This window comes from Myripristis murdjan, chromosome 4, assembly GCF_902150065.1.
Source record: "Myripristis murdjan chromosome 4, fMyrMur1.1, whole genome shotgun sequence".
NCBI lineage: Eukaryota > Metazoa > Chordata > Actinopteri > Holocentriformes > Holocentridae > Myripristis > Myripristis murdjan.
In genome coordinates this window covers 22,569,821-22,595,508 of record NC_043983.1, presented here as the reverse complement: position 1 = coordinate 22,595,508, position 25,688 = coordinate 22,569,821, and the positions used below count along the sequence as shown (strand labels likewise).

At 42.8% G+C, this 25,688-nt stretch overlaps 1 protein-coding gene across 1 annotated transcript in view; it reads left to right on the top strand.

Annotated features, from left to right (window-relative positions):
• Positions 1-25,688, top strand: part of mast2 (microtubule associated serine/threonine kinase 2) — a 170,919-nt gene that overhangs the window by 17,797 nt on the left and 127,434 nt on the right. The window contains exons 2-3 of the mRNA XM_030048901.1: positions 22,533-22,683; positions 23,379-23,557. Of these exons, the coding sequence (XP_029904761.1) occupies positions 22,533-22,683; positions 23,379-23,557 (330 nt within the window). The remainder of the gene's footprint in view (positions 1-22,532; positions 22,684-23,378; positions 23,558-25,688) is intronic.

Here is a 25,688-nt window from a genome sequence, read left to right as displayed (position 1 = left end):
CCAAATTGCAACAGAGCTCTGTCGTTTACTTCGTTGCAGCATGGAAACAGGTACATACACCAGGGTAGACAAGCCAAAAAAAAAGGACCAACACCCCATATATATATAGTCCCCATCCCCTACCACTGGCAACATCAAAAGGGGTGATATTTAAGATTACAATATACAATATTTACAGATACAAAGTCCTTACACCCTTCACCCACAAAACAATATAAACATATTTAAATGTTACACCAAACAAATTTACTAAATCTTTACCAACTAAACAAATAGACAAATAAACTAAACAAATAAATCAACAAAATAACTCCTTCCCAACCTCCCCCCCTCCCTTCAGTTCACTTGGTTTGCTCCAATGAGGCTGATTGCGCACACCAGATCCTCATCAGCAACCCTCTCATGGGCACGCCTCCATGAGAATGTTGATCTCAAGCACCACCTCAGAGAGAGAGAGAGATCAGGACCAAATTCACATCATAACAAAAGAAAACATCTGAAAATAACCCAATTGTGTGTGTGTGTGTACCAATCCCCTAAATAGGATCCATCTTTAGCAGACTGCCACAATCACAATCACTACAACTGCATAAGCAACACATCTTAATCTGATATATATGTGTTTGGGGTGTACATAATGGAGCTGTGCACCTGCTTAGTGAGGGGATGCCTGCAGCTCCCTCACATTTCCCTCCCCTTCGGATGGCTCGCGGTGCTCGCTGCGAGACAAAAAGTCAGCCACGGTGTTCTGCTTCCCTGGTACATGGCGGATGCAGAACCGGTAGGGCTGCAGGGACAGGAACCATCTTGTGATGCGGCTGTTGGTGTCTTTCATCGACTCCAACCACTGCAGCGCTCTGTGGTCAGTTTCCAGGGTGAACTCTCTTCCGAGCAGATAATACCTGAAGGAGTCAATTGCCCACTTGACGGCCAAGCACTCCAGCTCCACGGCTGAGTATCTGGTCTCCCGGGGGAAGAGTTTCCTACTGATGTAGGCCACCGGCTTCTTGTCCTCTCCTTCTCCTTGCAGAAGCACACCGCCGATTCCCCTGTGAGAGGCATCCGTCTGGACAGTGAACGGCAAGCTGAAGTTAGGGCTCTGGAGCACAGGCTCCTGGCACAGAGCCTCCTTCAGGTCCTGGAATGCCCTCTCCTGTTCCTCTCCCCAGACAATCTTGGTCTTGGCTGTACTGGTGAGATCAGAAAGTGGTGCAGCTCTGGCAGAGAAATCCCTGATGAACCGTCGATACCACCCCACCAAGCCCAGAAAGGATTTGACCTGCTTCCTGGTGGTTGGTCTTTCTCTTGCTTTGACTGCCACCACTTTGTCCTTCACTGGCTTGATGACACCCCCACCCAGAATGTGCCCAAGATACTGGAGCTCCTGCCTTGCCAAAGCGCACTTCCGGGGGTTGATTGTCAAGCCAGCCTGCTTGATCCTCTGCAGGACCTCCTTCAGATGGGTGAGATGTTCCTGCCATGAGTTGCTGTAGATGACAATATCATCAAGGTAAGCTGCACAGAATGTTCCCATACCTGACAGGACCCTGTTCATCAGCCTCTGAAATGTGGCTGGAGCCCCCTGGAGTCCAAAAGGCATCTTGGTGAACTGCCACAGTCCCTGGGGAGTTCTGAAAGCAGTGAGAGGTTTTGCAGCCTCTGTAAGGGGAACCTGCCAGTATCCCTTACAGAGATCCAGTGTGCTGATGAACCTGGCTTGGCCCACTTGCTCTATGAGATCATCCAGCCTTGGTAATGGATAAGCATCAAAGTCAGATTGGGCATTTACCTTTCTGAAGTCGATGCAGAAGCGAATGCTTCCATCTTTCTTGATTACCAGAACCACTGGGTTGCTCCACTCGCTGGTGGAAGGCTCTATCACACCCAGCTCCAGCATGACCTCAATCTCCTCCATCAGCACTGGGACCATCCTCTCCGGAATCCGATACATTCTCTGCCTGATGGGGGTGCTGTCCTTCAAATGGATGTCATGTTTCACCAGATCTGTTGTTCCTGGCTTCTCCTGGAAAAGATCTGGTGGGATAATGGCCTCCAACTCCTGCTGCTGGGTCAGAGAGAGATGAGAGAGATCAAGTGAGGCAGTAGAGTGAATCGTAGGTGTGAACTCACCCTCCGCATCCTCCTCCTCTTTCACTGCCCGGACAAACAACTGCTGACTGGGTGGAGGTTCCCGGGTTTTCCACTCCTTCAGCAGATTGATGTGAAATGCCTGCCTCGGGTTTCTCCTCTCCGGCATCTCAATCTCATAGGTGGTGGAGCTAAGCTTCCTGACAATGGAGTATGGCCCCTGCCATTTTGCCAGCAACTTGTTCTCCACTGTGGGAAGAAGCAAAAGTACCTGCTGGCCCGGTTCAAAGGACCTCTCCCTGGCACCCTTGTCATACCAGGTTTGCTGGCCACGCTGCACTCTCTCCATCCGCTTCCTCACCATCTTGGTTACCTCCTCCATCTTCTCCCTCATCCGGAGGACATAGGCGAGCACATTGTTTGAGCTCCCGGCCTTTTGGCTGACCCAGGCCTCCTGAAGAACATCAAGGGGGCCCCTCACCTGCCTGCCGTACAAAAGCTCAAATGGTGAGAACCCAGTCGACACTTGCGGCACCTCCCTATAGGCAAAAAGAAGGTAAGGCAGCCACCTGTCCCAGTCCTTGCCATTGGATGAGATGAACTTCTTAAGCATGCTTTTCAAAGTTCTGTTATACCGTTCCACCAGGCCATCAGTCTGGGGGTGGTAGGGGGTGGTCCGGATACTCTTAATGCCTAACATCCTGTAGACCTGCTTAAGAGTATTTGACAGGAAGTTGGTTCCCTGGTCTGTCAGTATTTCTGAGGGGATTCCTACCCTAGAGAACAACTGGAGGAGTGCATAGGCTATCTGCTTTGCGGTGACATCCCTGAGGGGAAAAGCTTCTGGGTAACGGGTGCTGTAGTCACACACCACCAGAATGAACCGGTTCCCTGCCTGTGTTCTCTCTAGTGGCCCTACAATATCCATGGCTATTCTACTGAAGGGGACATCTATGATGGGGAGTGGTTGCAGTGGAAACTTGGGAACATTTTTGCCTCCTGACAGCTGACACACTGAACAAGACTGGCAGTAATCCTGCACCTCCCTGTGAACACCTGCCCAGTAAAACCTGCTGGCAATCCTCTCATAGGTCTTTCTGAAGCCCAAGTGTCCCGCCCATGGAATGCTGTGGCCTAGCTTCAGCACCTGCTCCCTGAGAACCCGGGGCACAACTAACCTCTCTGCCTCAACCTCTCTAGATTTATGAAAAAGCAACCCCTCCCTGAGGAGATAACCTTCCCTATCTGGGTCCCCGGCTGCTTGACCCTCCTCCACTGACACTGCTTGCTCAAAAGCACCCTGTAGGGTCTCATCCTGTCCCTGCAACTGCTTGAAATCCCCAGGCAAGTCAACATTACATCCCTCCAGATCTGGCCACCCCACTGACCCCACTCTGGCCGTGCCTGACATTTTCTCCTGTCTTCTCTGACGCTTGCTCTTCCTTACTTTAGCAGAGCTCTGATTAGGCATGTCACACTCAAAGTAGGGCAACTCTGAAAAAGGGTTCGGCTCAACAGGAACTGGATTCAGGGAAACCTGCTGCTGGCCTTGCCTCACTCTGTCTGGCTCAACCTGGCTCCCTGCACTGTCCCCCTCCCACACTTCCTGAGCCTGCTTCTGAGACCTTGTTACCACACAGACTGGCTTGCATGACTGGACTAACTCCTGCAGAATGGGAATATCCTGACCCAATATAACCTGATGGGCTAAATTTCTCACTACCCCCACTGTTAACAGATAGGTCTGGCCTGCCACTTCTACATACACTGCTGCAGTTGGATAGGTCCGGTGATCCCCATGCACACAAGAAATATCAAGGCCTGGGCCCCCCAACAGGCACTGGTCATTTAACACTGAGGGGTGTACTAATGTTTGTTCACTACCTGTGTCTAAAAGTGCTTGGGCTGGCTTCCCATTAATGTTAACCTCTGTCAGCTGCTGTTTACCCTCACACTTAACCTCTGCATGGCTTGGCCGTGGCAAAGTACATAAATAGGCGGATTTGGCTTTCCTGGATGGACACTCTGGCTTGATATGTCCCTCCTGGCCACAGAAATAACACACAGGTAACTTCCCTGAAGGCTTAGGCTTACTAGGGGCAACATTTTTTTCTATATGTTTAACTGACCCTGCGACTTGACCCAGACCACCGCCCACACCTGGCCCCACAGACTTACCCTGCATGCCACTGGCCTTCTGTTGCAGATCATACCGGAAGGTCTTTGGCCCCCGTCTAGCAGCAAGGAAGTTCTCCACCAGCTCAGCTGCCTCTCGTGCAGAAGTTGGATTGCGCTCTTTGACCCACACTCTGAGTTCCGGAGACAGGGAGCGATAGAACTGCTCAAGAATGAGAACCTCACCAACCTGCTCCTTGGTTTTCTTCTCAGGCTGCATCCCACTTCTGACACCAAATGTAGGGTTTCGATGGTACACTGTCCCTTACTCCACCAGGATTGGCAGCGGCTACTGAGCTGTACAGCCAGCGGGAATAAGCACAGGACCCAAATTGCAACAGAGCTCTGTCGTTTACTTCGTTGCAGCATGGAAACAGGTACATACACCAGGGTAGACAAGCCAAAAAAAAAGGACCAACACCCCATATATATATAGTCCCCATCCCCTACCACTGGCAACATCAAAAGGGGTGATATTTAAGATTACAATATACAATATTTACAGATACAAAGTCCTTACACCCTTCACCCACAAAACAATATAAACATATTTAAATGTTACACCAAACAAATTTACTAAATCTTTACCAACTAAACAAATAGACAAATAAACTAAACAAATAAATCAACAAAATAACTCCTTCCCAACCTCCCCCCCTCCCTTCAGTTCACTTGGTTTGCTCCAATGAGGCTGATTGCGCACACCAGATCCTCATCAGCAACCCTCTCATGGGCACGCCTCCATGAGAATGTTGATCTCAAGCACCACCTCAGAGAGAGAGAGAGATCAGGACCAAATTCACATCATAACAAAAGAAAACATCTGAAAATAACCCAATTGTGTGTGTGTGTGTACCAATCCCCTAAATAGGATCCATCTTTAGCAGACTGCCACAATCACAATCACTACAACTGCATAAGCAACACATCTTAATCTGATATATATGTGTTTGGGGTGTACATAATGGAGCTGTGCACCTGCTTAGTGAGGGGATGCCTGCAGCTCCCTCACAGAGCTGATTATAAAAATTTTGTATATTCATTTGGGGAAAAACAAAAAATCTTTATCCGATATTCACAGTTAATTCTTGTAATGTACCTTGGGATCAATCATTTTTTAACAGTAAAACATAAAGACATGAAGCAGAGTTGCTTTTCTGATTTATTGGCCCACAGTAGAGAAAGGACTGCATAGCTTGGTGTTTCACTGTTTGCTTTCTTATTTTATTGGCTCATAGTAGCAGAATTATTATATAGCTTTTATGTTTCATTGTTGTCAAATGGAAAAATAATTTATCTGATGGTATACACATTACAGGTCATCTTCTGCCCTAGTTGTGTGTCTTTGAAATTCCATGCAGACAAATTACATCAGTGTCAGGCAGTGAATGGGAACTAACATGGAATTTATGCTAAACAGAGTGGAGTCGTGAAAATCCAATTTACTGCTCCCTGAACCCTTAAACAAGGAGAGGCAGTGGGGGGAAGGTGTTCAAGCGTTGCACATGACAGCTTTTTTGATTGCCCAGCCAGTGCTTAGCAGCAAGTCTGTCTTAGGTCCTTAATTCCCTTGGTAGACCCCCACCCCACCCCACCTTGAGAGTGACTATTTAACTGGGGGAGGGGTCGGAGAGAGAAGGCACTAATCTAGCACAACACGTAATCACTACCTTAAATTGTTCCCCCTTGATACAATGTGTGTGTGTTTGTGTGTGTGTGTGCTCGGGGGAAGGGTTAACCTGAAAACCTCATCAGTTTCTCGGGTGGTCCCAATTTTTTTTTTTTTTTTTTTTTACATTTTTTAACTCACGCACACACAGGCTGTGTAATTAAGGTATAATTATCATACTGATGACGGCTCTTCATCAACCCATGCTGTTTTCATATCTCATAATGACATGCTCACTGCACTGTTTAAGCCCACACATCCCCATGCATTCCCCTTTTATTACATCCACACATCCACACACACACACATCCACACACACACACACACACACACACGTGTGTACACACATACATTTTTTGGCTGATTTTCTTTTTTTTTTTTTTTTTTTTTTTTGTGCCACACTCATGAAAGATTATATTGTGTTTGTATACATGTGTGGAGCTGGTTTCTCTCAGGTGACACTAGCTGGGGCTATAATTTCTTTTTTTACAGGCTGCTCCTTTCTCCCGGTTCTGCTCTACATGCTGTGCTCCGCGACCTTGTCAAAACTGCTATTTGTAGTAAATAGACTGACTGGCTGACAACTGAATAATGAGAATGAGTTTGCTCTAATCAGAGCAACCCATTTTTAAATCGAGTGATCCCTGTCTATGTTTATTGAAAGTGTTCAGCTGCTGTTTTGAACAGAATGCAAATCAACTGTTGCTGCTTGTGCTGACGTACTTTTCCACTTGGGCAATTAACTTCCGTCTGCACTTTCTCCACAGACTTTCTTGCATCAAAGTAGTGACATTTAATTGTTAATAGCCTGCCTCAGCCAAAAAAAAAAAAAAAAAAGCCTGCCTCAGCCAGTGTGTGACTTGTGATCAGGCAATTTTGGGGCAAGCCAATTTTGCTTGTGTCTTTCTCTAAGGGGCTTTCACATTAGGGACTCGAGTACACTTGACACAAGAGTCTAGTTTGTTTGATTAGCATGAGCACTGTGTGCCGTACCCAGGCACAGATCAGTGTACTCTTCCCAAGTCCACTTTTGTTTTCTCATTTCTCTTTTCTCCTCAGTAACAGCGCTCCGCTGTCAGTACCCGTTACTATAGTAACCTGACATGGCACGCGTAGAGCAGTCAGAAACTTAGTCAACATACTCGCAAGAGTTGGAGCCAGAAAGTTTTCAAGCCATACAAAAAAAGATCCCGGTGGCAAGGCTGAGAGTGATGTGCTCAAACCGAAAAAAGGAGCACATTCCAGTGTGTGTAACTTTTTCAGGTTTACACCCGACGATGATGTGCAAGGAGTCATAATTTACAGCAGTGCTTTGCCATCATTGCAGCACTGTATGGTAACACTACAAATATCTATAACCACCTCAAACATCACCATGAAATCCAATATGAGTTAGAAATGAAGGACAAACAAACATGACAAAATCCCTGCCTCCAGACCACACAAACCTCAGTAATGCAAATGTTATACAGTACATCGCCATATGCACTAAAATAATTGTTCTAAAATAAGAGAGGAAAAGAGACTTCGACAAGTACTCTAATATGTAGTGTTGTCTGTTCAAAGTTCTGTCTAGACAGTAAGCATCTCAGACATTTTTACGCGAAATTTTTTTGCTGAAAAAGTAAGAAGTGTGTGAGAGTATCGAGAGTTTTATCAATTCTTAGATAGAAAATTCTTGATTCACATTTTAGCAAGAATCTTGCAGCCCTAGTACGAAACAATTGTACCTCTCTCTTTCACTCTTCTTGCCAAAATATTTACTGAACATCTGATCATTTGAAATTTCAATAGCCATGAAGATGTTCATCATCACATGATTCTTTTAAAATGTATAATGGTTCAAATTTGTAACTACTCAACACCACCAGTATATAGACATTGGTAGATTGATCATTAAATATAAATATATCTGTATCTGATTAAATAATTTCCTGGTAAGCAGGAATCACTCATGTTTTGTGCACAGCTTTTGCAACATGACTGAACAGTTCCAGTTAAAGTGCCTATAGGCAGGGAACAAATGCGCCTTATAGGGACTCAGACGTTCATCTATGCAAATGAAGTTGAAAACTCAAATATCGATACTTGGCACAATAATGTATCACAAGTGGAATTATCACGATATATTGCATTATCGATTTATTGTCCCACCCCTAGTTTTCACTCCAAGGAGGCTGTGTTACACAGCTCAGTGTCACATTTGTTATAGTTGAGTGGCCCGTCCAGGTATACAAATGGCGACCCAAGTATAGTTTGACCCATTCAGGGTTTCCCCATTAATGTGTTAAACTGTTGTGCTCTGCCTAATGCCAGTTTCACCTCATGGTTAGTGTCATCGTGTTACCAGCACTTTGGTTTGATGAGACACAGACAGACACAGTCTTAAACATGTAATTAGTAGGGCTGGGTATCAAAATTCAGTACCTTTATGGCACCTTAAATGCCTCACAGATTATTGGACAAAGAAGGTGTTGATACATTTGTTCCAGCTGTTTCAATTCATCATTAACAACAGGGCACCTCCACATGCAGTTCATCTGCTGTTGTGAAAACAGAATCACAGGTGAAAAAAGGCACGAATGGTGTGTATTTGGTCGAGTTTATACTGGTGATGAAGAAAGTCATTGGAGCAGACAGAAAGGGAGAGAGATGGAAAGTGGGTGGGGCGGGGCAAGCCATTGTGTGCAGTCAGGGACCAGAGAAGTGTGTGTGTGTGTGTGGGAAACACCTGAAGGCAAAAACAAGAAATAGTTTGAGTAAAAACACTAAAATAATGAGAGTCAATTCAAATTAAAAGGTGAAATAGGAAATACTAGAAAACGGCTAATGCATTCTTTGAAATAATTTCAGTAGACCATATTATTTGCCATTTTTTCATTAGTATGACTCAAACTGCTGGTTGCAGCTTCACATAAATTGCGTGCCTGAGTCAGTGTATTATTGTATACCTTTGAGGCACAACAATTCTGTTGAGATCCATACAAATAGCATCACATTTATCACATTGCAGTGATGTATTTTTTTCAATAATTCAGTGTCCAGTTGCCTCTGTAAATTTGCAGTTTGTTTAAATAGCATACATGCCCTTTTTTCTCGTTATAAACTCTTCCCTGCCTCTACAGCTAAAATACACTTGCAACAGACAGACATGACCAGGTTACATCTAATGCTTCCTACCTCAGGCATTTAAACTGTTCAGCAGGTCAACTGATATTAACCATCTGGCATTTTCAGCAAATGGCAAGCTGCAGGCTGCAGTGGAGTGCAGCACAAGCATTAGGCATCCTGGCCAGGTGTCTCTGGCATCAGGTCACTCTCCCACTGTCTGCTCCACTCACTCTGCTGAGTCATTGCCTTGCTTCAGTAAAACAGTGCTGCAGACCCACACACAGACACACATACAGATGCACACATACACACAGTCTCACTCATTTACTCATCCTCTGTTGTTGGGCTCAGAGCCAGCCATTTAATGAGCTTTATCACTGTGGCAATGCAGCAATATGAAAAAGCCATTCAACTCCCCTCCCCGCTTTATTATTCTCCTCAGTCTGCAAAGGCTGATCTAAATGCTAATGGGTCTTGTGTGTATGTGTATGTGTGTGTTCTTCCCATCATTCATTCATGACTTACTGTGTGTAATTTTTTTAAGCTTACATTATGACAAAAAACATCCGAATGGACATTTGGTTTGTATTGTCTTGTACATGACGTGTCCACAGTCGACTCATTCAAGAAATTAAATACACTTTGTGCAGCCTAGTTGAGCTGTTTTAAACATTATTAACATTAGCATTGTCACAGATAGCTTTCCTCTGTAGTGTGAATGACAATTCATTGCTAACCTTCTCGTTCAAGCAAGCCTGTCTCATTCTCTTTGTTAATTCTTTTCTGCTCATGTCATCCGAAACCAGCTCTCCTTCTCCTTCCTCACAGCAAGGGAATTCTTTAAACAAAACCGATGTGTACAGGCTAACATGAACAACAACCTTTTTTTTCAAAACAAAGGCACCATAGTCAACTTTAAATCAACTGTAGCCTAAATAGTTCCTTTCTATCATGGAATTCTTCTGTGTGTTTCTGGTTAAAGGCAAAAAGAAATCTCCAATCTTTGTGTTTTTACCCCATCCCGGTACAGATGACTTTCAGGCAAACATAGAGGGGAGAGGGAAGAGAATGCAGAGGGAGGTGTGACATTTTATAGCGTGGCATTTGCTGCATGCATCCCACTGTTCACAAAGAGGAAAAAAAAAAACCTTCACATTTTTACTCCTCGTTTCTGTCCTCCTCTTCACTGTAGCTGCAGCGGCGAAATTGGCAACGTTGAGGCTGCCTCCAGATCTTGCCCTTTTTAATGAAGAGATCCACAGCAACATCAGCGTTGCTAGTTGGACTGTGGGTCTGCAGTTTATTTCTGTCGTGTCCCCTGGTGAGACTGTGCTGGTCAGTGAAGGTCACTCGCTGGGAGGGGGGGCATTAAAGGAGAGAAGCTGGAGGTGACCTGCTGAGACTGACCTCAGTATTAACATGCACCTCATCTGTCTTTCTCATGTCTCTCTCTTCTGCTCTTGATCTTTCTTTCACCCTGGATTTTGTTCTTTTTTTCACTGTTTTGGTCTTCATGATTTGTTTTTTGTTCTTTTTCTTGTACACATTTCACTCTGTCTGTACTTATCTATGGCTTTCTCTCTGTCTTTTCTGTCCCAATTTTGCTTTTTTGTTCTTTCTTTTGGTCTCTCGTCTGTCTCTGTCTTCCTGCACACCACCTCCCCTGTGTTTCTTCCTCTTTTTGCCCCCACCCACTCTCCCTGATCATATTGTGTGGTTAGGTAGGCAGACCTGCTCTCATGGTCCTCTAGTTCTGACAACCAGCCTTTGCCTCCTCAGCGAGTCTCTTATCTCTGCCTGCCTTGCCTTGCTTTGAGCTTATGGTGGGGTGTGGTGCCAAACTAACTTCTTTAACTGGTTGTTATAGCTTTAGCTGGTGGAATCCTAAATTCAGTGTGCACCCACCTTCGTTAGTCTTCTCTATTCTTACAGCTGGGACTATTTGGATTATGTTCCTTTCCTTTCTCCATAGCTATAGTGTTAGCCCACTGATCTATGTATGAGCACTCTCTTGTCACTTGCCCCTTGTCACATGACCCTTGGTTCAAGGACACTTTAGCAGTTTTGAATACAACACTGACAAGGGCCTTGAACCTGAATCCTATGGTTGAAGGCTCATTGCCCTACTTGCTATGCCACCTTGCTGCATAGTAAGTAGGGAGATGTGTCCTCTTTCAAATGTAGCACACAGAGTAGAGGCAGGATGCTAGCCATGTAGGCTCGCTGCAGGAAATGGTGCATATAAACACATTTATGAGAAATGCAGACATACAGAACACCATTACTTTCTCTAAGATTCTCTAAGAGAACCCATCTCGAACATTGGAGTGGCATAGCAGATTCAGATTCAATCTCCTCCACCCTTTCTCTCCTGTTTCTCATCTTCCTCTACCCCTGCATTAATAAGGACAGGTGTTATCGAATGTTCAGCAGACTAGAGCTAACATGGGAACACACACACACACACACACACACACACACTCTAGACTCTTAGTGGGAGCAGTGTAATTATGTGTGTGCATTGAGGGTTGGAACATAAGGGTGTGGAGAGCTGAGACAGGATGAACACTCATTTAATTTAAACAGTTGGGACTTGAATTGCTTAAGAGCTCCCTAATGTGACACTATAGTTACCACAACACAGTATACATTACTACACTGCTCAGGGTTTCCCATAGGCTGGAAGTTTACTTTGGTGTTGTCATAGGGGCTGGGTGGACTGACGACATGTTAACAGTGTTTCATACAGCAAGCCCTGTCATAATTGTCAAAATTTTCATGGCAGGCTGTCTGGATTCTACCTTTGTGAGAGTTGTTTGTCTTTTGAAATACGGGTTAGACTCTTCATGATGCCTCGTATAAGATACATAATGTCTTAAGGATGGGTGTTTATTTTTAAAGCAGCTTTGAACCGTTACATATGCTGGCTGCACCTCGTGAAACAGTTCCTGACCTGTAAAGTTCGCAGACTGCTGATATGCTGCTGTCCTGGACTGTGTAGTGTGTCCAATGAATAGGTCCACTGTTTTCCCCTGTCTGTGTCACTCTCACTGTCTATGTGTCTGTCTGTCTCTCTCTCTCTCTGCAAACAACAGATCTGAGTCAGTACTGGTTCTGCTCAAAATAAGTAAGGAACTGTCAGAAATCGGAAACTGTATCAACAAGAATTGGAGTACATTTAAATTGGAGTACATTTAAATGACATGGAAAAACTCAAGTGGCTCAATAACAGAAGTGACCTCCTGTCTGTGTGCTAATGTGATTTTTTTTTTTGTGCTAATGTGATTTTTTTTTTTTTTTTGAAGTAATTTATGCAAGCATTTATGCAATAAAAGCTTAATCCGACCTACCTATCAAAAGTATAAATCATGTCTATAAGAAATAAAGTGCATCCATGCCTGTTTCAGTAGAGCTAGGGTCATGATCTTATGTGCTGTAGAAGCTGACCTGGCTGTGCATGACAAGTTGCTCACTGGTGGAATGCATGTCTTTATTGGCTTTGTTTTGTTTTTCTCGCTCCTTGTCTTTAAGCAGGAGCTTTGTGACTGCCTGTGTCTTCCAAAGCCCTTTAACTGTGTCTGTCTCTACCGCAGCTGAGGTAGACGTCTAAGAGAATCTTGGGAAATTAAAATAAAATCTAACGGAGGTTAGAAAGTTACACAGTAGGCTGAAGAGTTAATCAAAATATTATTGAAACTGCAGTATGGCCAAGTGCAATATCCAAATCATAGGAAACCCTTGTTGTAAATCAAGTATGGTGCTACAGCAATGCCCTGGCCTACAAATTGTATTTTCCAGATGTAAGAAAACATGTTTGTATGGCACATACCCCATAAATCACATCTTAATCATTTTAATAGCTTTTTTGAACATTTAAATTACAACTCAATGTTCAGCCCTACATTGTAGCATTTGATGTAGAACTCCTAGCTTAAACTGTAGTAAACATACTTATATTATTAGTGAGCAATGATGGGAGCTAAGTGCATTTTGAAGCCAACTTGTCTTCAGATGTACTTGAATTTGAGCTGTGATCATTTTGTGGAAATACAAAAATCACAGTAACATTCATTTAAACTAGTAGTTCTTTTTCATCCTCAGATCCAACTTAGATTTTTACTCAGCTTTGTCATTGACTCGGACATTCAGGGTCAATAAAACATGTTGCTACTCTTGTTCTGTGGGGACCATTTTGAACCTGACCAATGTTTAAAAAAAAAAAAAAAAAAAAAAATCAAGGCTGAAACAGAGTGTTTTGGGAGTTCTTGGGCTTTGCGTGTGGACAAACAGTTTTCCACAAACCACAAGCCCACAAACACATAGTCCCATAGCTGTGGGTAGCCAGAGTTTGTCCTAGCCCAGCTCACAATCCTCCCTACATTCCCTGTGTTTCCCTCCGTCCCACACATCCATCTGTCAGACTACTTTTCTCTTTCTTTTTTCTATTCCAGTTCTCTCTCTCTTTCTCTCTTTCTCTCTCTTTCTCTCTCTCTCTCATTTTATCTCTCTTGTCTTGCCTCTCTCGCACAGGCAGTGAGCACCTTGTTCCAGCTCCAACACAGCTGGAACACATCAGCACTTAGAACAGCACTGATTAACAGCCACATACATACACACACACACACACACACACACACACACACACAAAGCTCTGACACAGCACTGCAGTGTATACCCCTACTGACAGACAGGAAACATGTATGATGCAACACAATCGTGCACAGACATGCATGTGATTAATCTCATGATGTAACAGGCTACATTCACTGAGCCTGCCTAACCAACCCGAGGCAGAAAAAGCAACAAAAGGCCAACTGAAGCCTATTAACCTCAAGCTTTAACATGCACATTTGACTCCAGAATCAACAAGCTTACACACTAACTTTGTTCTCTGTCTCCTTCCATCTCTAAATAAATAGGAGCCAAAACACTTAGAATCCAAATAATGTGATGAAACTGTGAGCAAAAAAATCGTTTTTTTTTTTTTTTTTGGCATCAGGGAGTCAGTAATTGTTGTGAGAAAAAGAATTAGCTACAAGAGTGGCTTCTATATTTATTGATTTCTTATTTTTAACTGGTTGGTTGGGTTACATCTCCTTTGTCTCTAATATAGTTAATTAAGACATGAAATGATATAGAAGCAGGCAAACTCATTGTCAAAAGAGTGTCGATGAAGTGTAGATGAGGAATATCAATAGATACCACACCCAGGTAAGGTGAACTCCATGAACTTAACCTTAGAAAGCTAGGGAACATAAAGTCTGGTGCTTGGTGGTGTTTGTTTGAGTTTCAAATTTTGTCCATTTTTTTGTGAATGAAAAGTTTGTCTTAATTCAAAGGTTTCTCTCAAAGAGCTGTAGATTTACAGCATCAGATTAAATAATTATATGTTTGTGTGTGTGTGTGTATAAGCATATGATTTTTCTTTCTTTTTGGATTCTCTCTGTGTGTCTGTCTGTCACACACAGCCAAATTCCCACCCATGCACCTCCTCTGTAGTTTTTCCCCTGACAGAATGTCCAGAATTTCCTGTGTTTATTTCCTTTCCCTTGTTAACTTTGTAATGGCTTCCCTTCAGCTGTTCTCACCTGTTCTGCTGGCCGGTGTAACTACGGGTGAGGCCTCAAAAATGATTTTGTTTCCATGACAACAACAGTGTGAGTCAGTTGAGCACATAGGAAGTCTCCTGTGCTGCAGGCAAACAGCTAGATTCTCATCAGTAGCCCTATGCATATAGATTCAGAGGATTTTTACACAATCATCAGCGTGAGTAAGTATGATTTATCAAAATACAAACTTGTAGAGATGTGGTGGAATCTGAAGAGCGGAAGAAATGGAGTTGGAGAGAGATGGATGGAAGGAGCACAAGAGAAACAGGAAGAGTTTGGTTGATTTTTTTGCAACAGGCACATGCAGTACTAGGACTGTGCCACCTGCATGTCACAATAAATAAATAAAGGTGTAATACAATGAATAATGGATGAGGTGGGGTTTGCAAGCGGAATGGAGGTGGAAAGATGGAATAGGGATTGGGGCTCTGACTTGGAGAGTACAGTGATAGGGATAAGACAAATGGTGCAGGGACCAAGTCAGAGAAAGAGGAAGGAGACAATGATATAGGTATCGGCTGTGCTTCGTGTGCACAGTCTGCAGTGTCAAAAAATATGGTTAGGCAGAAATTAAAAAAGAAGCATCAGCCACTGGTTTGGAGAATTGGAGGCTTAAAATGTTAGGGAGGATTGGGTAGGATAGAGGTGAAATTGAGGTGAGAGGTTTAGAGAAAGGGAGAGAAAACAGAGACAGAAGGAGCAGGAGGGGGAGAGATATTTTGTGCTACTGAGACAAGAATTAACTGCATTTTGTGTGTTTTGAATAGTATAAAATTTATGGCAGCTGCTCAGATCTCATATCAACACAGTCTATATCCATAAATACTATTAAGCAAAATTCAGGCTGTGTCTCTATTCAGCATTGGCAGGACAGAGGGATAAATTTTGATTTTATTTCAGTTTTGCAAAGAACAGTGTATAGGATTTAGCAGCATCTAATGGTTACAAGGCAGAATACAACAAAATGGCAGTATCCCCCACTCCTCCCCCTTCCAAATGCATCCCCTATGGCTACGGATGCTTGAGGAGCCCACGTTTGTCAACTCTAGTATATCATGGCAACACAGTCTAACACAACCCTGACAAGTGACAAGGTCACTTTAAGTTATTTAGACTGCAAAATATTATATTATAACTTACACACAAGATAAAAACATCAGCTGTGGAGATGTGATGCCCTCATGTATCCCCATATTGATATAATGCCAGCAAATTGGTGGTTAAGCACCAACATGTAAAAGTAAACATAACGAAAAACAGAAAAGAGCTGTTATGGCTCGTTTCCTGTCAAGGAGAAAACACACAACTCTGGAAACCTTTGGCTGTTATCAGTGATTTCTGCCGAATAAAAGCTGTGCCGATATTTATTCTCGTCGTCTGCCGTCACTTGACCAGTTCTCTTTCTGTTTCATTGTATATTCGTTTCTTTGCTTTTGCTGTGGAATAGGTAAGATCCGCCATGGACATAACCAGAAGCAAAACTAACTACTTTTCTTGTGGTAGCATTTCCAGCAATTTCCTACCAGCTGGTTTATTAGCGCCATCCACTTCTGCCACTGTCAAGAGGAAAAACATGTTTATTGTAAAATGTACATTGGGTGTTCTTTCTGTGCCATTGTAACATGACGAAGAAAGATGGCAGCCATGTGAAACTGGTACCTACACTTGCGTGGATTAAAAAGACTTAATCTAACTATGAAAACACTGCTATTCTTGGTTTTGTTTTGTTTTTTATACACTATTAAAAAGCATGTTTATGAATATTATATTCCATTTCTGACTTCGACTCAATAAAATCCTACACACTGGTGCTTTACGTTACTGTTTTTCGACTGCAGGGCAGAGTGTTGAAGCAGTAGGAACAGGCTGTGCTGTGAATGTACTGTCTGCATATCAGCATACTGACAGCTGGCCCTGTAGCTGGAGGTGAGCCCACACAGCAGCAGAACCCAGCCTCATCAGCAGGCCCAGACAATAACATGGCTCGTTAAAGACATTATTTTGATGCCTTTTCTGCTTTTTATGTAAAATACAGTAGAGACACATGGCATTTTTCACAGGTTCAAACCTATGATGTTAGGAGCACATAACGTTCCTTTGTCTGCTAATGCAACTGAGACAGCAAACACAGCTTTAGTAGCCGAAATGAACAAATGATTTTGTATTTCATAGTTCCCAGGGGGGAAATTGCTGTCACGAGGGTGTGAATCACATTTGAGATATTTACACCATTAGATAACTTTTGCATGGTTTGCACAGAGATACCGTCATCCCTGAGGGAGAAATGAAGCTCTGCTGAGCTGAATTGCTTTGATTTCATATTAAATTAATCAAATAAAATCAACAAAAAGCCATTCATGATAACATTAAAAAGAAATGGGCTAGCTTAATATTAAAAAAAGTACAATTATAACAGCAGTACAAATTATGGATAGGCTTAGGGATGTCATTAAACATCAGCTTTTTAAATGTGGAAACATTAAATGTTTTTGCTGCATCACAGTTTAGCTATGTGCATGCGTTGCTTACTAATATTTGATTGTAATTCTGTCATTCAGTTAAATGATCTGGCTACCATTTACACAGCAACAATAATTCTCAGTGCTATTCAGTTGGAAGCCAAGCACAGCATGAAATGAGTATCAGCTAGTGACCACATGCTGTTATTTCTTAGCTCTGACTGGTACATTTTCCTAATCTGTTACCTATCGTGGCACCAGCTGACATTTGGTGGTTGTTTTAGAAGCATTTTATCAAGATAGTGAAAAAGACTGAATACATTTCAAAATCAGCAGTCCAATGTGGGCACCAGTAAGTTTTCTGTATTGATAACAAGCCAGTATTCTGGTATTTCTACATGGTAAGCTTATTCAACCAACATACCATGCAGATAGGGACAAATAAGCGGACAAAGAATTGTCGTTTCTCTCTTCAGTGAATCAACTGGACTTGCTGCTCTTTCCACAGTAAACCAGCTCACAATGCATTCAGCTCACACAATGGGACAGTGTCAACAACGCAGCCACTGTGTAATCCTACCACATGGCGACCTGTGCCACATAAATGCCTACCCATCTATCTGCCTGTCCTGTGTCTTTTCATTAGCTGCATCTGGACATCATAATATACTAGCAAGCCAACTGAGGCCAGTGTTGTGGTGCTTCTTCAGCGGTCAGCTCATTCAATCAACAGTCAACACAGGCTGGAGCCAAGAGTGTTTTACATCACATTTTGGATCGTCAGTGCTTTGTTGCTGCCAGAAACACAATACGCAAGAAGATTGATTGAGGCCACTTTTTGCTGTGTGGGCCAGTGCGCTGCAGTAAAATTATGAGACTGTGGGTGTGCTGGTACATTACTTTGCTGACAAGCAGGAGTGTACGATCGGGCTGGCTGTCCATTCTCTGTGCATGTCTGTCTATATAGCTGATGGCTTCCAGAGCTCTGCAGAATGTAACTGGTTTACATAATGACATGGTGTGCGGAAAACCACAGATGCCTCTTTCTTGGTGGCAGAGATCTGTGTCCCTCGTGTCATTATGCTTGTATACTTTTGCTGTGCTTGTGAGGATCCAGCAGTAAACTCAGGTGGGGGAATTGTCACCCCAATTTGATGACAGATGTGATTGATTGTAGATGTATGTATTATATTAGTGTGTGTGTATGTGTGTGTGTGTGTGTGTGTGTGTGTGTGTGCGCGCGTGCGCGCGCATGTGGGGAGGGCTCTCAACCAGACCCTGACACAAGATGAATGTTAGCCCAGATGCAGCACTGCAGACAGCGCAGAGGGAAATGGGGAGATAGGGGGAGGAACAGACAGAAAAAAGAAGGGTGGAAAAGGAGAAGAGGCCATTATGAAACCCTGGTTTTACTTCCTTCTCTGTGTTAGTGAAAATTTGTTTGGAGGACACATGCACATTGCATAATTGCATAAGTATCCATAGTGTAGGGCTGCGGATGTAGATCAAATCAAATCAAATTTCAAAATATCTTTGGTCAGATACCTCAATATTGATATTATGACAATACTGTAGCAATGGGTATTGGTGCTTTCCCAGGATAATTACAAGTGAGACATTTTTGATAAACTATCAAAAATGTTGGTCATCATGTGGATATGATGACCAAATAGAGGAAAAGAGGGAAATATTAGAACAGCTAGAACGGTCTTAAAAGTTTAAAAAATTCAATCTCTTTATTCTAATGCAACCTTTAAATCCAAAATTCCAGACCATATCTAGTCTCATACCACATTACTGATATCAGTGCATCATCCAGCCCTAAAATTATGCTTGTTTTTAGAATACTTAAATGTTTGCTATATTTTGTGTCTTTTGTTTCTGTACCACACCTGTGTGGTGTGCATTAGTACATTTACTTTTCACTCTGTGTAAGAAACCTGACAACCAGAGCAATAAGATTGTTTGCACATTATTGGTGATCATACATGCCACCTGCCACCTAGTGGTTGAGAAAGGAGATGCAGTAGACAGACAAGGCATTCAAATGTGATCTTCCACTCTGCATGTAGAACGATGTGCCTCTTGCATGAAGTCACAAGAGGAGTTTTATTGTTAATTGCTGAATTGTCTGTATTTTTTTGTGGGTGTGGGTGTGGGTGTGTGAGACAGACAGACAGACAGAGACAGAGAGAGTTTAAATTGGACAAGCAGAACTATTTCCTCTGCTAGGCCTTTGCTTAAATCTGACAACACTGACAAAGCAGAGACAAGGTGGAGCCATTACCTTGTGTGTTCTGGCACATCACGGTCTTTAGAAAAGCCAACTAAAAATACACTTCCCTAACTAATAAAATAACACATTAATAGTATTTTTTTTTCACTGCATCAACACACAGCTTTCCCCCCTGCTTGACCCTGTTCCTTTTCCTACCCTAGTCACCACAAAAAATACAACATCCTGTGGCAAATACTCCAAGAAGAGACAATAAAAACACATTGAAATCCTTGCCAGCCCTTCCTGTTCAGACAGCTACACCTTCTCTTAATCAAATATACACTATATGGACAAGAGTATTGGGCCACCTACACATCACACCTACAGGAACCTTTATGACATCCTTTCCTAAATCCACAGGCATTAATATGGAGTTGGTCCCTCCTTTGCAGCTGTAACAGCTTCCACTCTTCTGGGAAGGCTTTTTACAAGTTTTTGTTTGTCTGTGGGAATTTTAGCCTATTCATTCAGAGGACCAGTTGTGAGATCAGACATTGATGTTGGACAAGGGCCTTTCTTGCAATATCTGTTCTAGTTCATCCCAAAGGTGTTGGAAGGGGCTGAGGTCATGGCTGTGTGCGGGTCAGGCAAGTTCTTCCACACCCAACTCACCCAACCATGCCTTTATGGAGCTTGCTTTGTCCACTGAGGCACAGTCATGCTGGAACAGAAAAGAGACTTCCCCAAACTGCTCCCACAAAGCCCATAACATTATCCTTCCTCCACCAAAATTTACAGTTGGCACAATGCTGTCAGGCAGGTAACGTTCGCCTGGCATTTGCCAAACCCAAATTTGTCCATCAGATTGCCAGATAGAGAAACGTGATTTCGTCACTCCACAGAAGATGTTTCCCCCGCTCCAGAGTCCAGTGGCGGCGTGCTTTACACCACTTCATCTGACGCTTGGCATTGTGCTTGCATGCGGCTGCTCACCCATGGAAATCCATGCCATGAAGCTCCTGGCACACAGTTTTTGTGTTGTTAATGCCAGAGATGATTTGGAATGACTTTTACGCACTATGCGCCTCAGCACTCGGCGACCCTGCTCTGTAACCTTACGTGGTCTGCCACCTCATGGCTGAGTTGCTATGGCTCCTGAATGCTTCCACTTTGCAATAATACTGCATATAATTGATGGTGGGATATCTAGGAGGAAAGAAATTTCACAAAATGACTTGTTGCAATGGTGACACCCTATTATATTACTATTGCAGAAACACACTGGAATTCATTGAGCTCTTTAAACTGACCCATTCTTTCACAAATGTTTGTAAAGGCAGGCTGCATGGCTAGGTGTATGTACTGTAGTGTATGTTGCATGTACCAAATGTGTATATACTGATATCTGGTACTATGCAATTTCCCTAATATTACAGTCTACTTCCAAGAGTCTTCTAAGAGATAAATCAGCATCAAAGCAGAGTGACTGTTGCCACATATAAAAGGTTGTTCAACCTTTTATATGTGGCAAAATTAAAAAAAAAAAAAAAAAATAGGTTTTGTTATCACTCATTACTTTGCAGAGACCCCAGACTAATGATTTTATTTATGTGCAGTTCAAAACCAGCGATGAATCTTCTCATTTTACCGGCTCTGTCTGCACTTATCATTAAGTGTCCATATGGGTTGGTGGCATAATGATAAGATGAGACGGGTCTACAGCTATCTCCTGAGTCACTAAGCATGAAGAGCAGTGGGTTGTAAATTGAGCACGTAGCTTTGATTGTAGATTAATAGCTGCTCTGAGACACACACACAGCATCATGGAACGGTATGTGACATAGCACATGTCCATTAGTTTCATGTGTCAGTGTGAAGCACAAGTACTCAGTGACCACAAATGACTTGTTGCGCCTCATTTAAGCAAGCCTGAGTTAATGGGTGCAAGGTGTACTCATTGTGTGTGTGTGTGTGTGTGTGTGTGTGTGTGTGTGTGTGTGAGTGTGTTTGTCTGTGAGTGTTTTTATCACTGTGTTTTTATAGCTTTTAGGGAAGCAGTGCGGTTTGCTTGTTTCAAGGCTTACTGGCTAAGAGTAACGGAAGCTTTCACTAATGCTCCTTCATATGTGAAGCCATCTGGGAGGTTGTGTGGTGGATTGAGGCATGTGTGTCTGTGGATGTGTGCTTGTGTGTGTGCCTGTGTGTATGTGTATGTGTGTGGTGTAATGTGCTGGTTTGATGCTATGTTTCTATTTTACATGGGTCATCCAGATGTTTCTGGAAAAGTCTTGTCAAGGGCTGGTCTCCCGGCAAGGGAGAGGATATTAGCTCAGGCAGGCTTTGTTTCCATGGCAATGGCAGATGTTTCCAAATTGCACCAGAACTCAAAAGTCATTTTGTGTGCATGTGTTGGCTGTACATCCAGTTGTACTGTTACTGTACTTTTTTTTCACTGGCGAGTCTGATGAAACCTTTGGGCTAAGTATGAAAACCAAAGGAACCTTCTGCTTATACTGACAAACTGAATTATAACTCAGGCTTTCCAGTTGGACTGCAGCTGTAAAGTCAGGTCTGTTATATCTCAAAGCTATAACTTATACAGTATCATGGCTGACAGTGTTGATAAGCCAAGTTCACTCTGCAGCATGCCTGCTGTTGCATACTGCTCCTGTTGCATACTGAGAAAAACAGGTGTGTGTTTTCCTGCTCAGACTTGTGTGTGTCTAGGTCTTATGGCAAAGTGAGTAGGAGATCTAGTGTCAGTGAGTGGTTAGCAGTGTGTTTTATGACTTTGTTTTGGCTCTGAGCCTGCTCTCATATGGACCCAGCACTGCTTCACTAGTTCCTGGGATTTTCCTCCATTAGTTGAAACCTGGTGTAGGATGTACATTTTTTATTATATTCTCTCAGTCAGGGCTTCTCATGCTCTGCTGGTGTCACTGACCTCTACGTAGATTTTGCATGACCACAGAATTGTAGGCTTTTGGCTGGTGACCATACCATTCCTCATTTTAGAGATCAGTTTCACTGATGTTATGTTGCACTGATGTGAGTTTTCCTCCTCCCCTTTTAAAAACGATAGGTTAAAAAGTGTATAAATATGCATAATGAGAGTTTTCATTGTTCTTTTTTCTCTCTGTCCCTACCTCCGTCCTTCCCTCTGTATTTCTACATCCTTCTCTCACTTTCTTTCCCATCTCCAGAGGGAGTTTGCAGCTCCACCTCCTCTTCTCTTCCGGAAACTGAGTAACCCAGACCTTTCGCCTGCGGCCACAGCCGTCACCAAGACCAAACTGCAGCGACAGCTTAGCCAGGATGAGGGCCGTGCCCGTCGCAGCAGCATGGCCATGACCGGTAAAACACAAACACACACACACACACACACTAGGGATAGGAACATTAGAACACAGCTATTAGTTAATCAAACACTGGTTGATGATCTCAGTGGTGTTCTAATGATGTTCTGAAAATGTCAGGGTGCCGGTGAAATTTTATTTTTGGGACAAAAAAAGGGAGATCATAATTTTCACAATCATATCTGTTGAACTTAATGAGGAGAGAATTATGTCATCACTGCCTGGTTTTGAGGGCAGTTATAAAATCAGCATAGGTGTGGCCAGGTCTTAGACTAACCACATGCTACTGAGAAGCCTGTTGTTTCCACTGTAGAATTTATGACATTGACGATGTATTTGAATTGAATATGAAAATATATTGTCATCTCTGTAAAGCAATTTCCTTCAGGCACTTTGATCTCAGAAGTGCTGACTTGTCTCCTTCGGAAGAAGCATTTGGAAAGCCAGTCACTTAAGCCAGTCAGCATCTGTTAAATCTTTTTCTTCAGAGTGGTATAAATGCAGTCCTTCCCAATCTGATAAGACAACCTTCAACTTCTTTAAACTGGCAGTGACATGCTGTTGCTTCTCTCCACTTAAAATCCAGAGAGTTACTAAACCAAAAGTGCAGTGTTTCTATGGATGTAGAATATGGTTGGGTTGCAAGTAAATTTCTCATTTGTCTCATCTGGCCCTCTCTCCTTCCATTCCCAGGTAAGCAGCTGCTGCCTCTGTCCAGTAGTCTGCACGGTGGGGTGAGTCAGTTAGCGTGGCAAGGGGCCTCTGGAGGTCTTGGAGGGCCCATGGGTGCAGCGGGACCTTCAGCAGACAGCAACCTGGTCCGAATGAGGAACCAGACCCTGGGGCAGTCTGCACCCTCACTGACTGGACTAGTTAGTACACACACACACACACACACATACATGCTCAAATGTTACACCATACACATTCATGGAAATCAGTGCATTCTGAAATTCTGCTTCTTTACTTGACTCTACATTCTGTACAATAGCCAGCTTAATTTTGGTGATTTGCACTCACGTATTACCGTATGCATTTCTAAATGCACAAATATGGTCTCTGTCTTTAAAAGAGAAGGCTTTCTGCCAGCCAACTGCAGTGATATAGCATGCAGCCTGATGATGACTCAGGCTTTTACAGCCACCAGCCACACACACACTCTGGCACTTAACAGCTGCAGGGAGAAGCACTTGCATGCTCACTGGTGTGATGGAGAAATGGAGCATAAATGACTGTGTTTGCACACGAGTGGAATGGATCACAAAGTAGCACAATGCAATACTGACCTACATTATGATGCTAGTATAGATGGCAGCGTTGGATGCAGGGGAAGAGTGAGTGTAGCAGACGCTGTGTGTGCGCTACTTGAAGTACAACTCTGATCCCTGCTGGTTGTAAAGGGAATTTCACTTTATCAAAGTATAGGCCAAAAAAAAGAGTTAATCAGAGGAAATTTGAAGGTGCATTTTTAATGCTATTTTGACAAGCTCATCATGCATTCATTTTGTGTTAGTAAGGATTATTTCCCTTTATTTTTTTCTGTCCTCCAATATATATATATATATATACATAGTTTTACTAACTAGCTCTTGTGTCATAAGGCGTTATAGCTATGTATCTACTTGGTAGATGTTTTAATTGTCAGCCAGCATGAACTCACTGACCATTTCCATTAGAAGCTGTGTGGAATAGTCATTGATGGTTATGGTTTATCAATAAGCTGATATGTTTGAAAATAATTATTGTCTGTATTTGAACAGTTCAGACAGTGTAGTAAAATCCTTGAGCAAGTGAAAATATTTATGAGGCTCACGTTCTGAAACTGGTGCATACTCTCATCTACATGTGACTCCATTTGTGTCCCTGGCCAAACTTTTTAATCCTGTAGTGGAGTGGATTTAGAGAAACTGTAATTTGCATCTGTCTACCAGCACCAGTCTGAAAACAGATGTGTGTAAAACACCAGTAGATGGCAGCATAGTTTAATTTGTTGTTCCACTATGCAGAAATATGTCACCAAATTCTTTGGTGCCTAAGTACTGCATCTTACAACAGTGGTTTAAAGGTTATCTTTGAGGTTGTGTAGATGGGCAGTTCTTTTTTTTTTTTTTTTTTTTTTTTTTTTTTTTTACACCAAAAACATTATGTCACTTTACCTTTGACTATCATAGCCCACTGTTCCCAATGCATTTATTTGTTTTCCCAGTCACACTTCAGCTCCCACCTCCCTCAGAAAAAAAATGTCCAGCTACAACCACTTTCACACAAAGCATGTTGAACAGAGACCCGTGTCTGTAACACTTTTTAATCATCCACAGTCAGTTTACATGAATATGTACTGAGTTATAACTGAAGAGGCCAGTGTACAGTGTTTCTTTAGAATTTTGTAGCCATTAAGATTGTGCATAATTTTGGTTGTAAGAGCCCAGATTTTGAACCCATTTTGTTATATAGGGATTATATATGGGCTGCCATAACTAAATGTGACATATGCACTGTCTTGATTTGTACAGTATGATCTGTGTATACATCCACCATATTATCCCTAAAATATAGTCCCTATAATGGTCCTCCTAATGGCCCTATATGGTCATGTGGTCTAGTGCTTAGAGAGACTGTCCTGTAACAGAAACCTCAGATGTCCCATCCCCAAAACATGCATGTTTCTCACTGACCAGAAGGTGATTAAGGGTTCTTGTGAAAGACACTGAACCCTCATCTGCTTGCTTATTGTAAGTCACTTTGGATGAGAAACCCTATGAGAGCTAAATGGTCACAAAAATGTGGATTGTTTAGCAGACAAAATGAAGATGTGCAGGTGCTAGCTTCTGGCTGTACGTGTTCCCTTTTTCCCTGTTGTGCATTGCATGGCCTCTGTGAAACATAAAATATCTGTGTTGTGTAGATGAGCAAATCTCAACAGACCCAAACCTCATACATATTCTGTCATGACTGAGCCAAGGATTACAATGCTTTTTTAACATGTCTGTGGTTGGGCCGGTA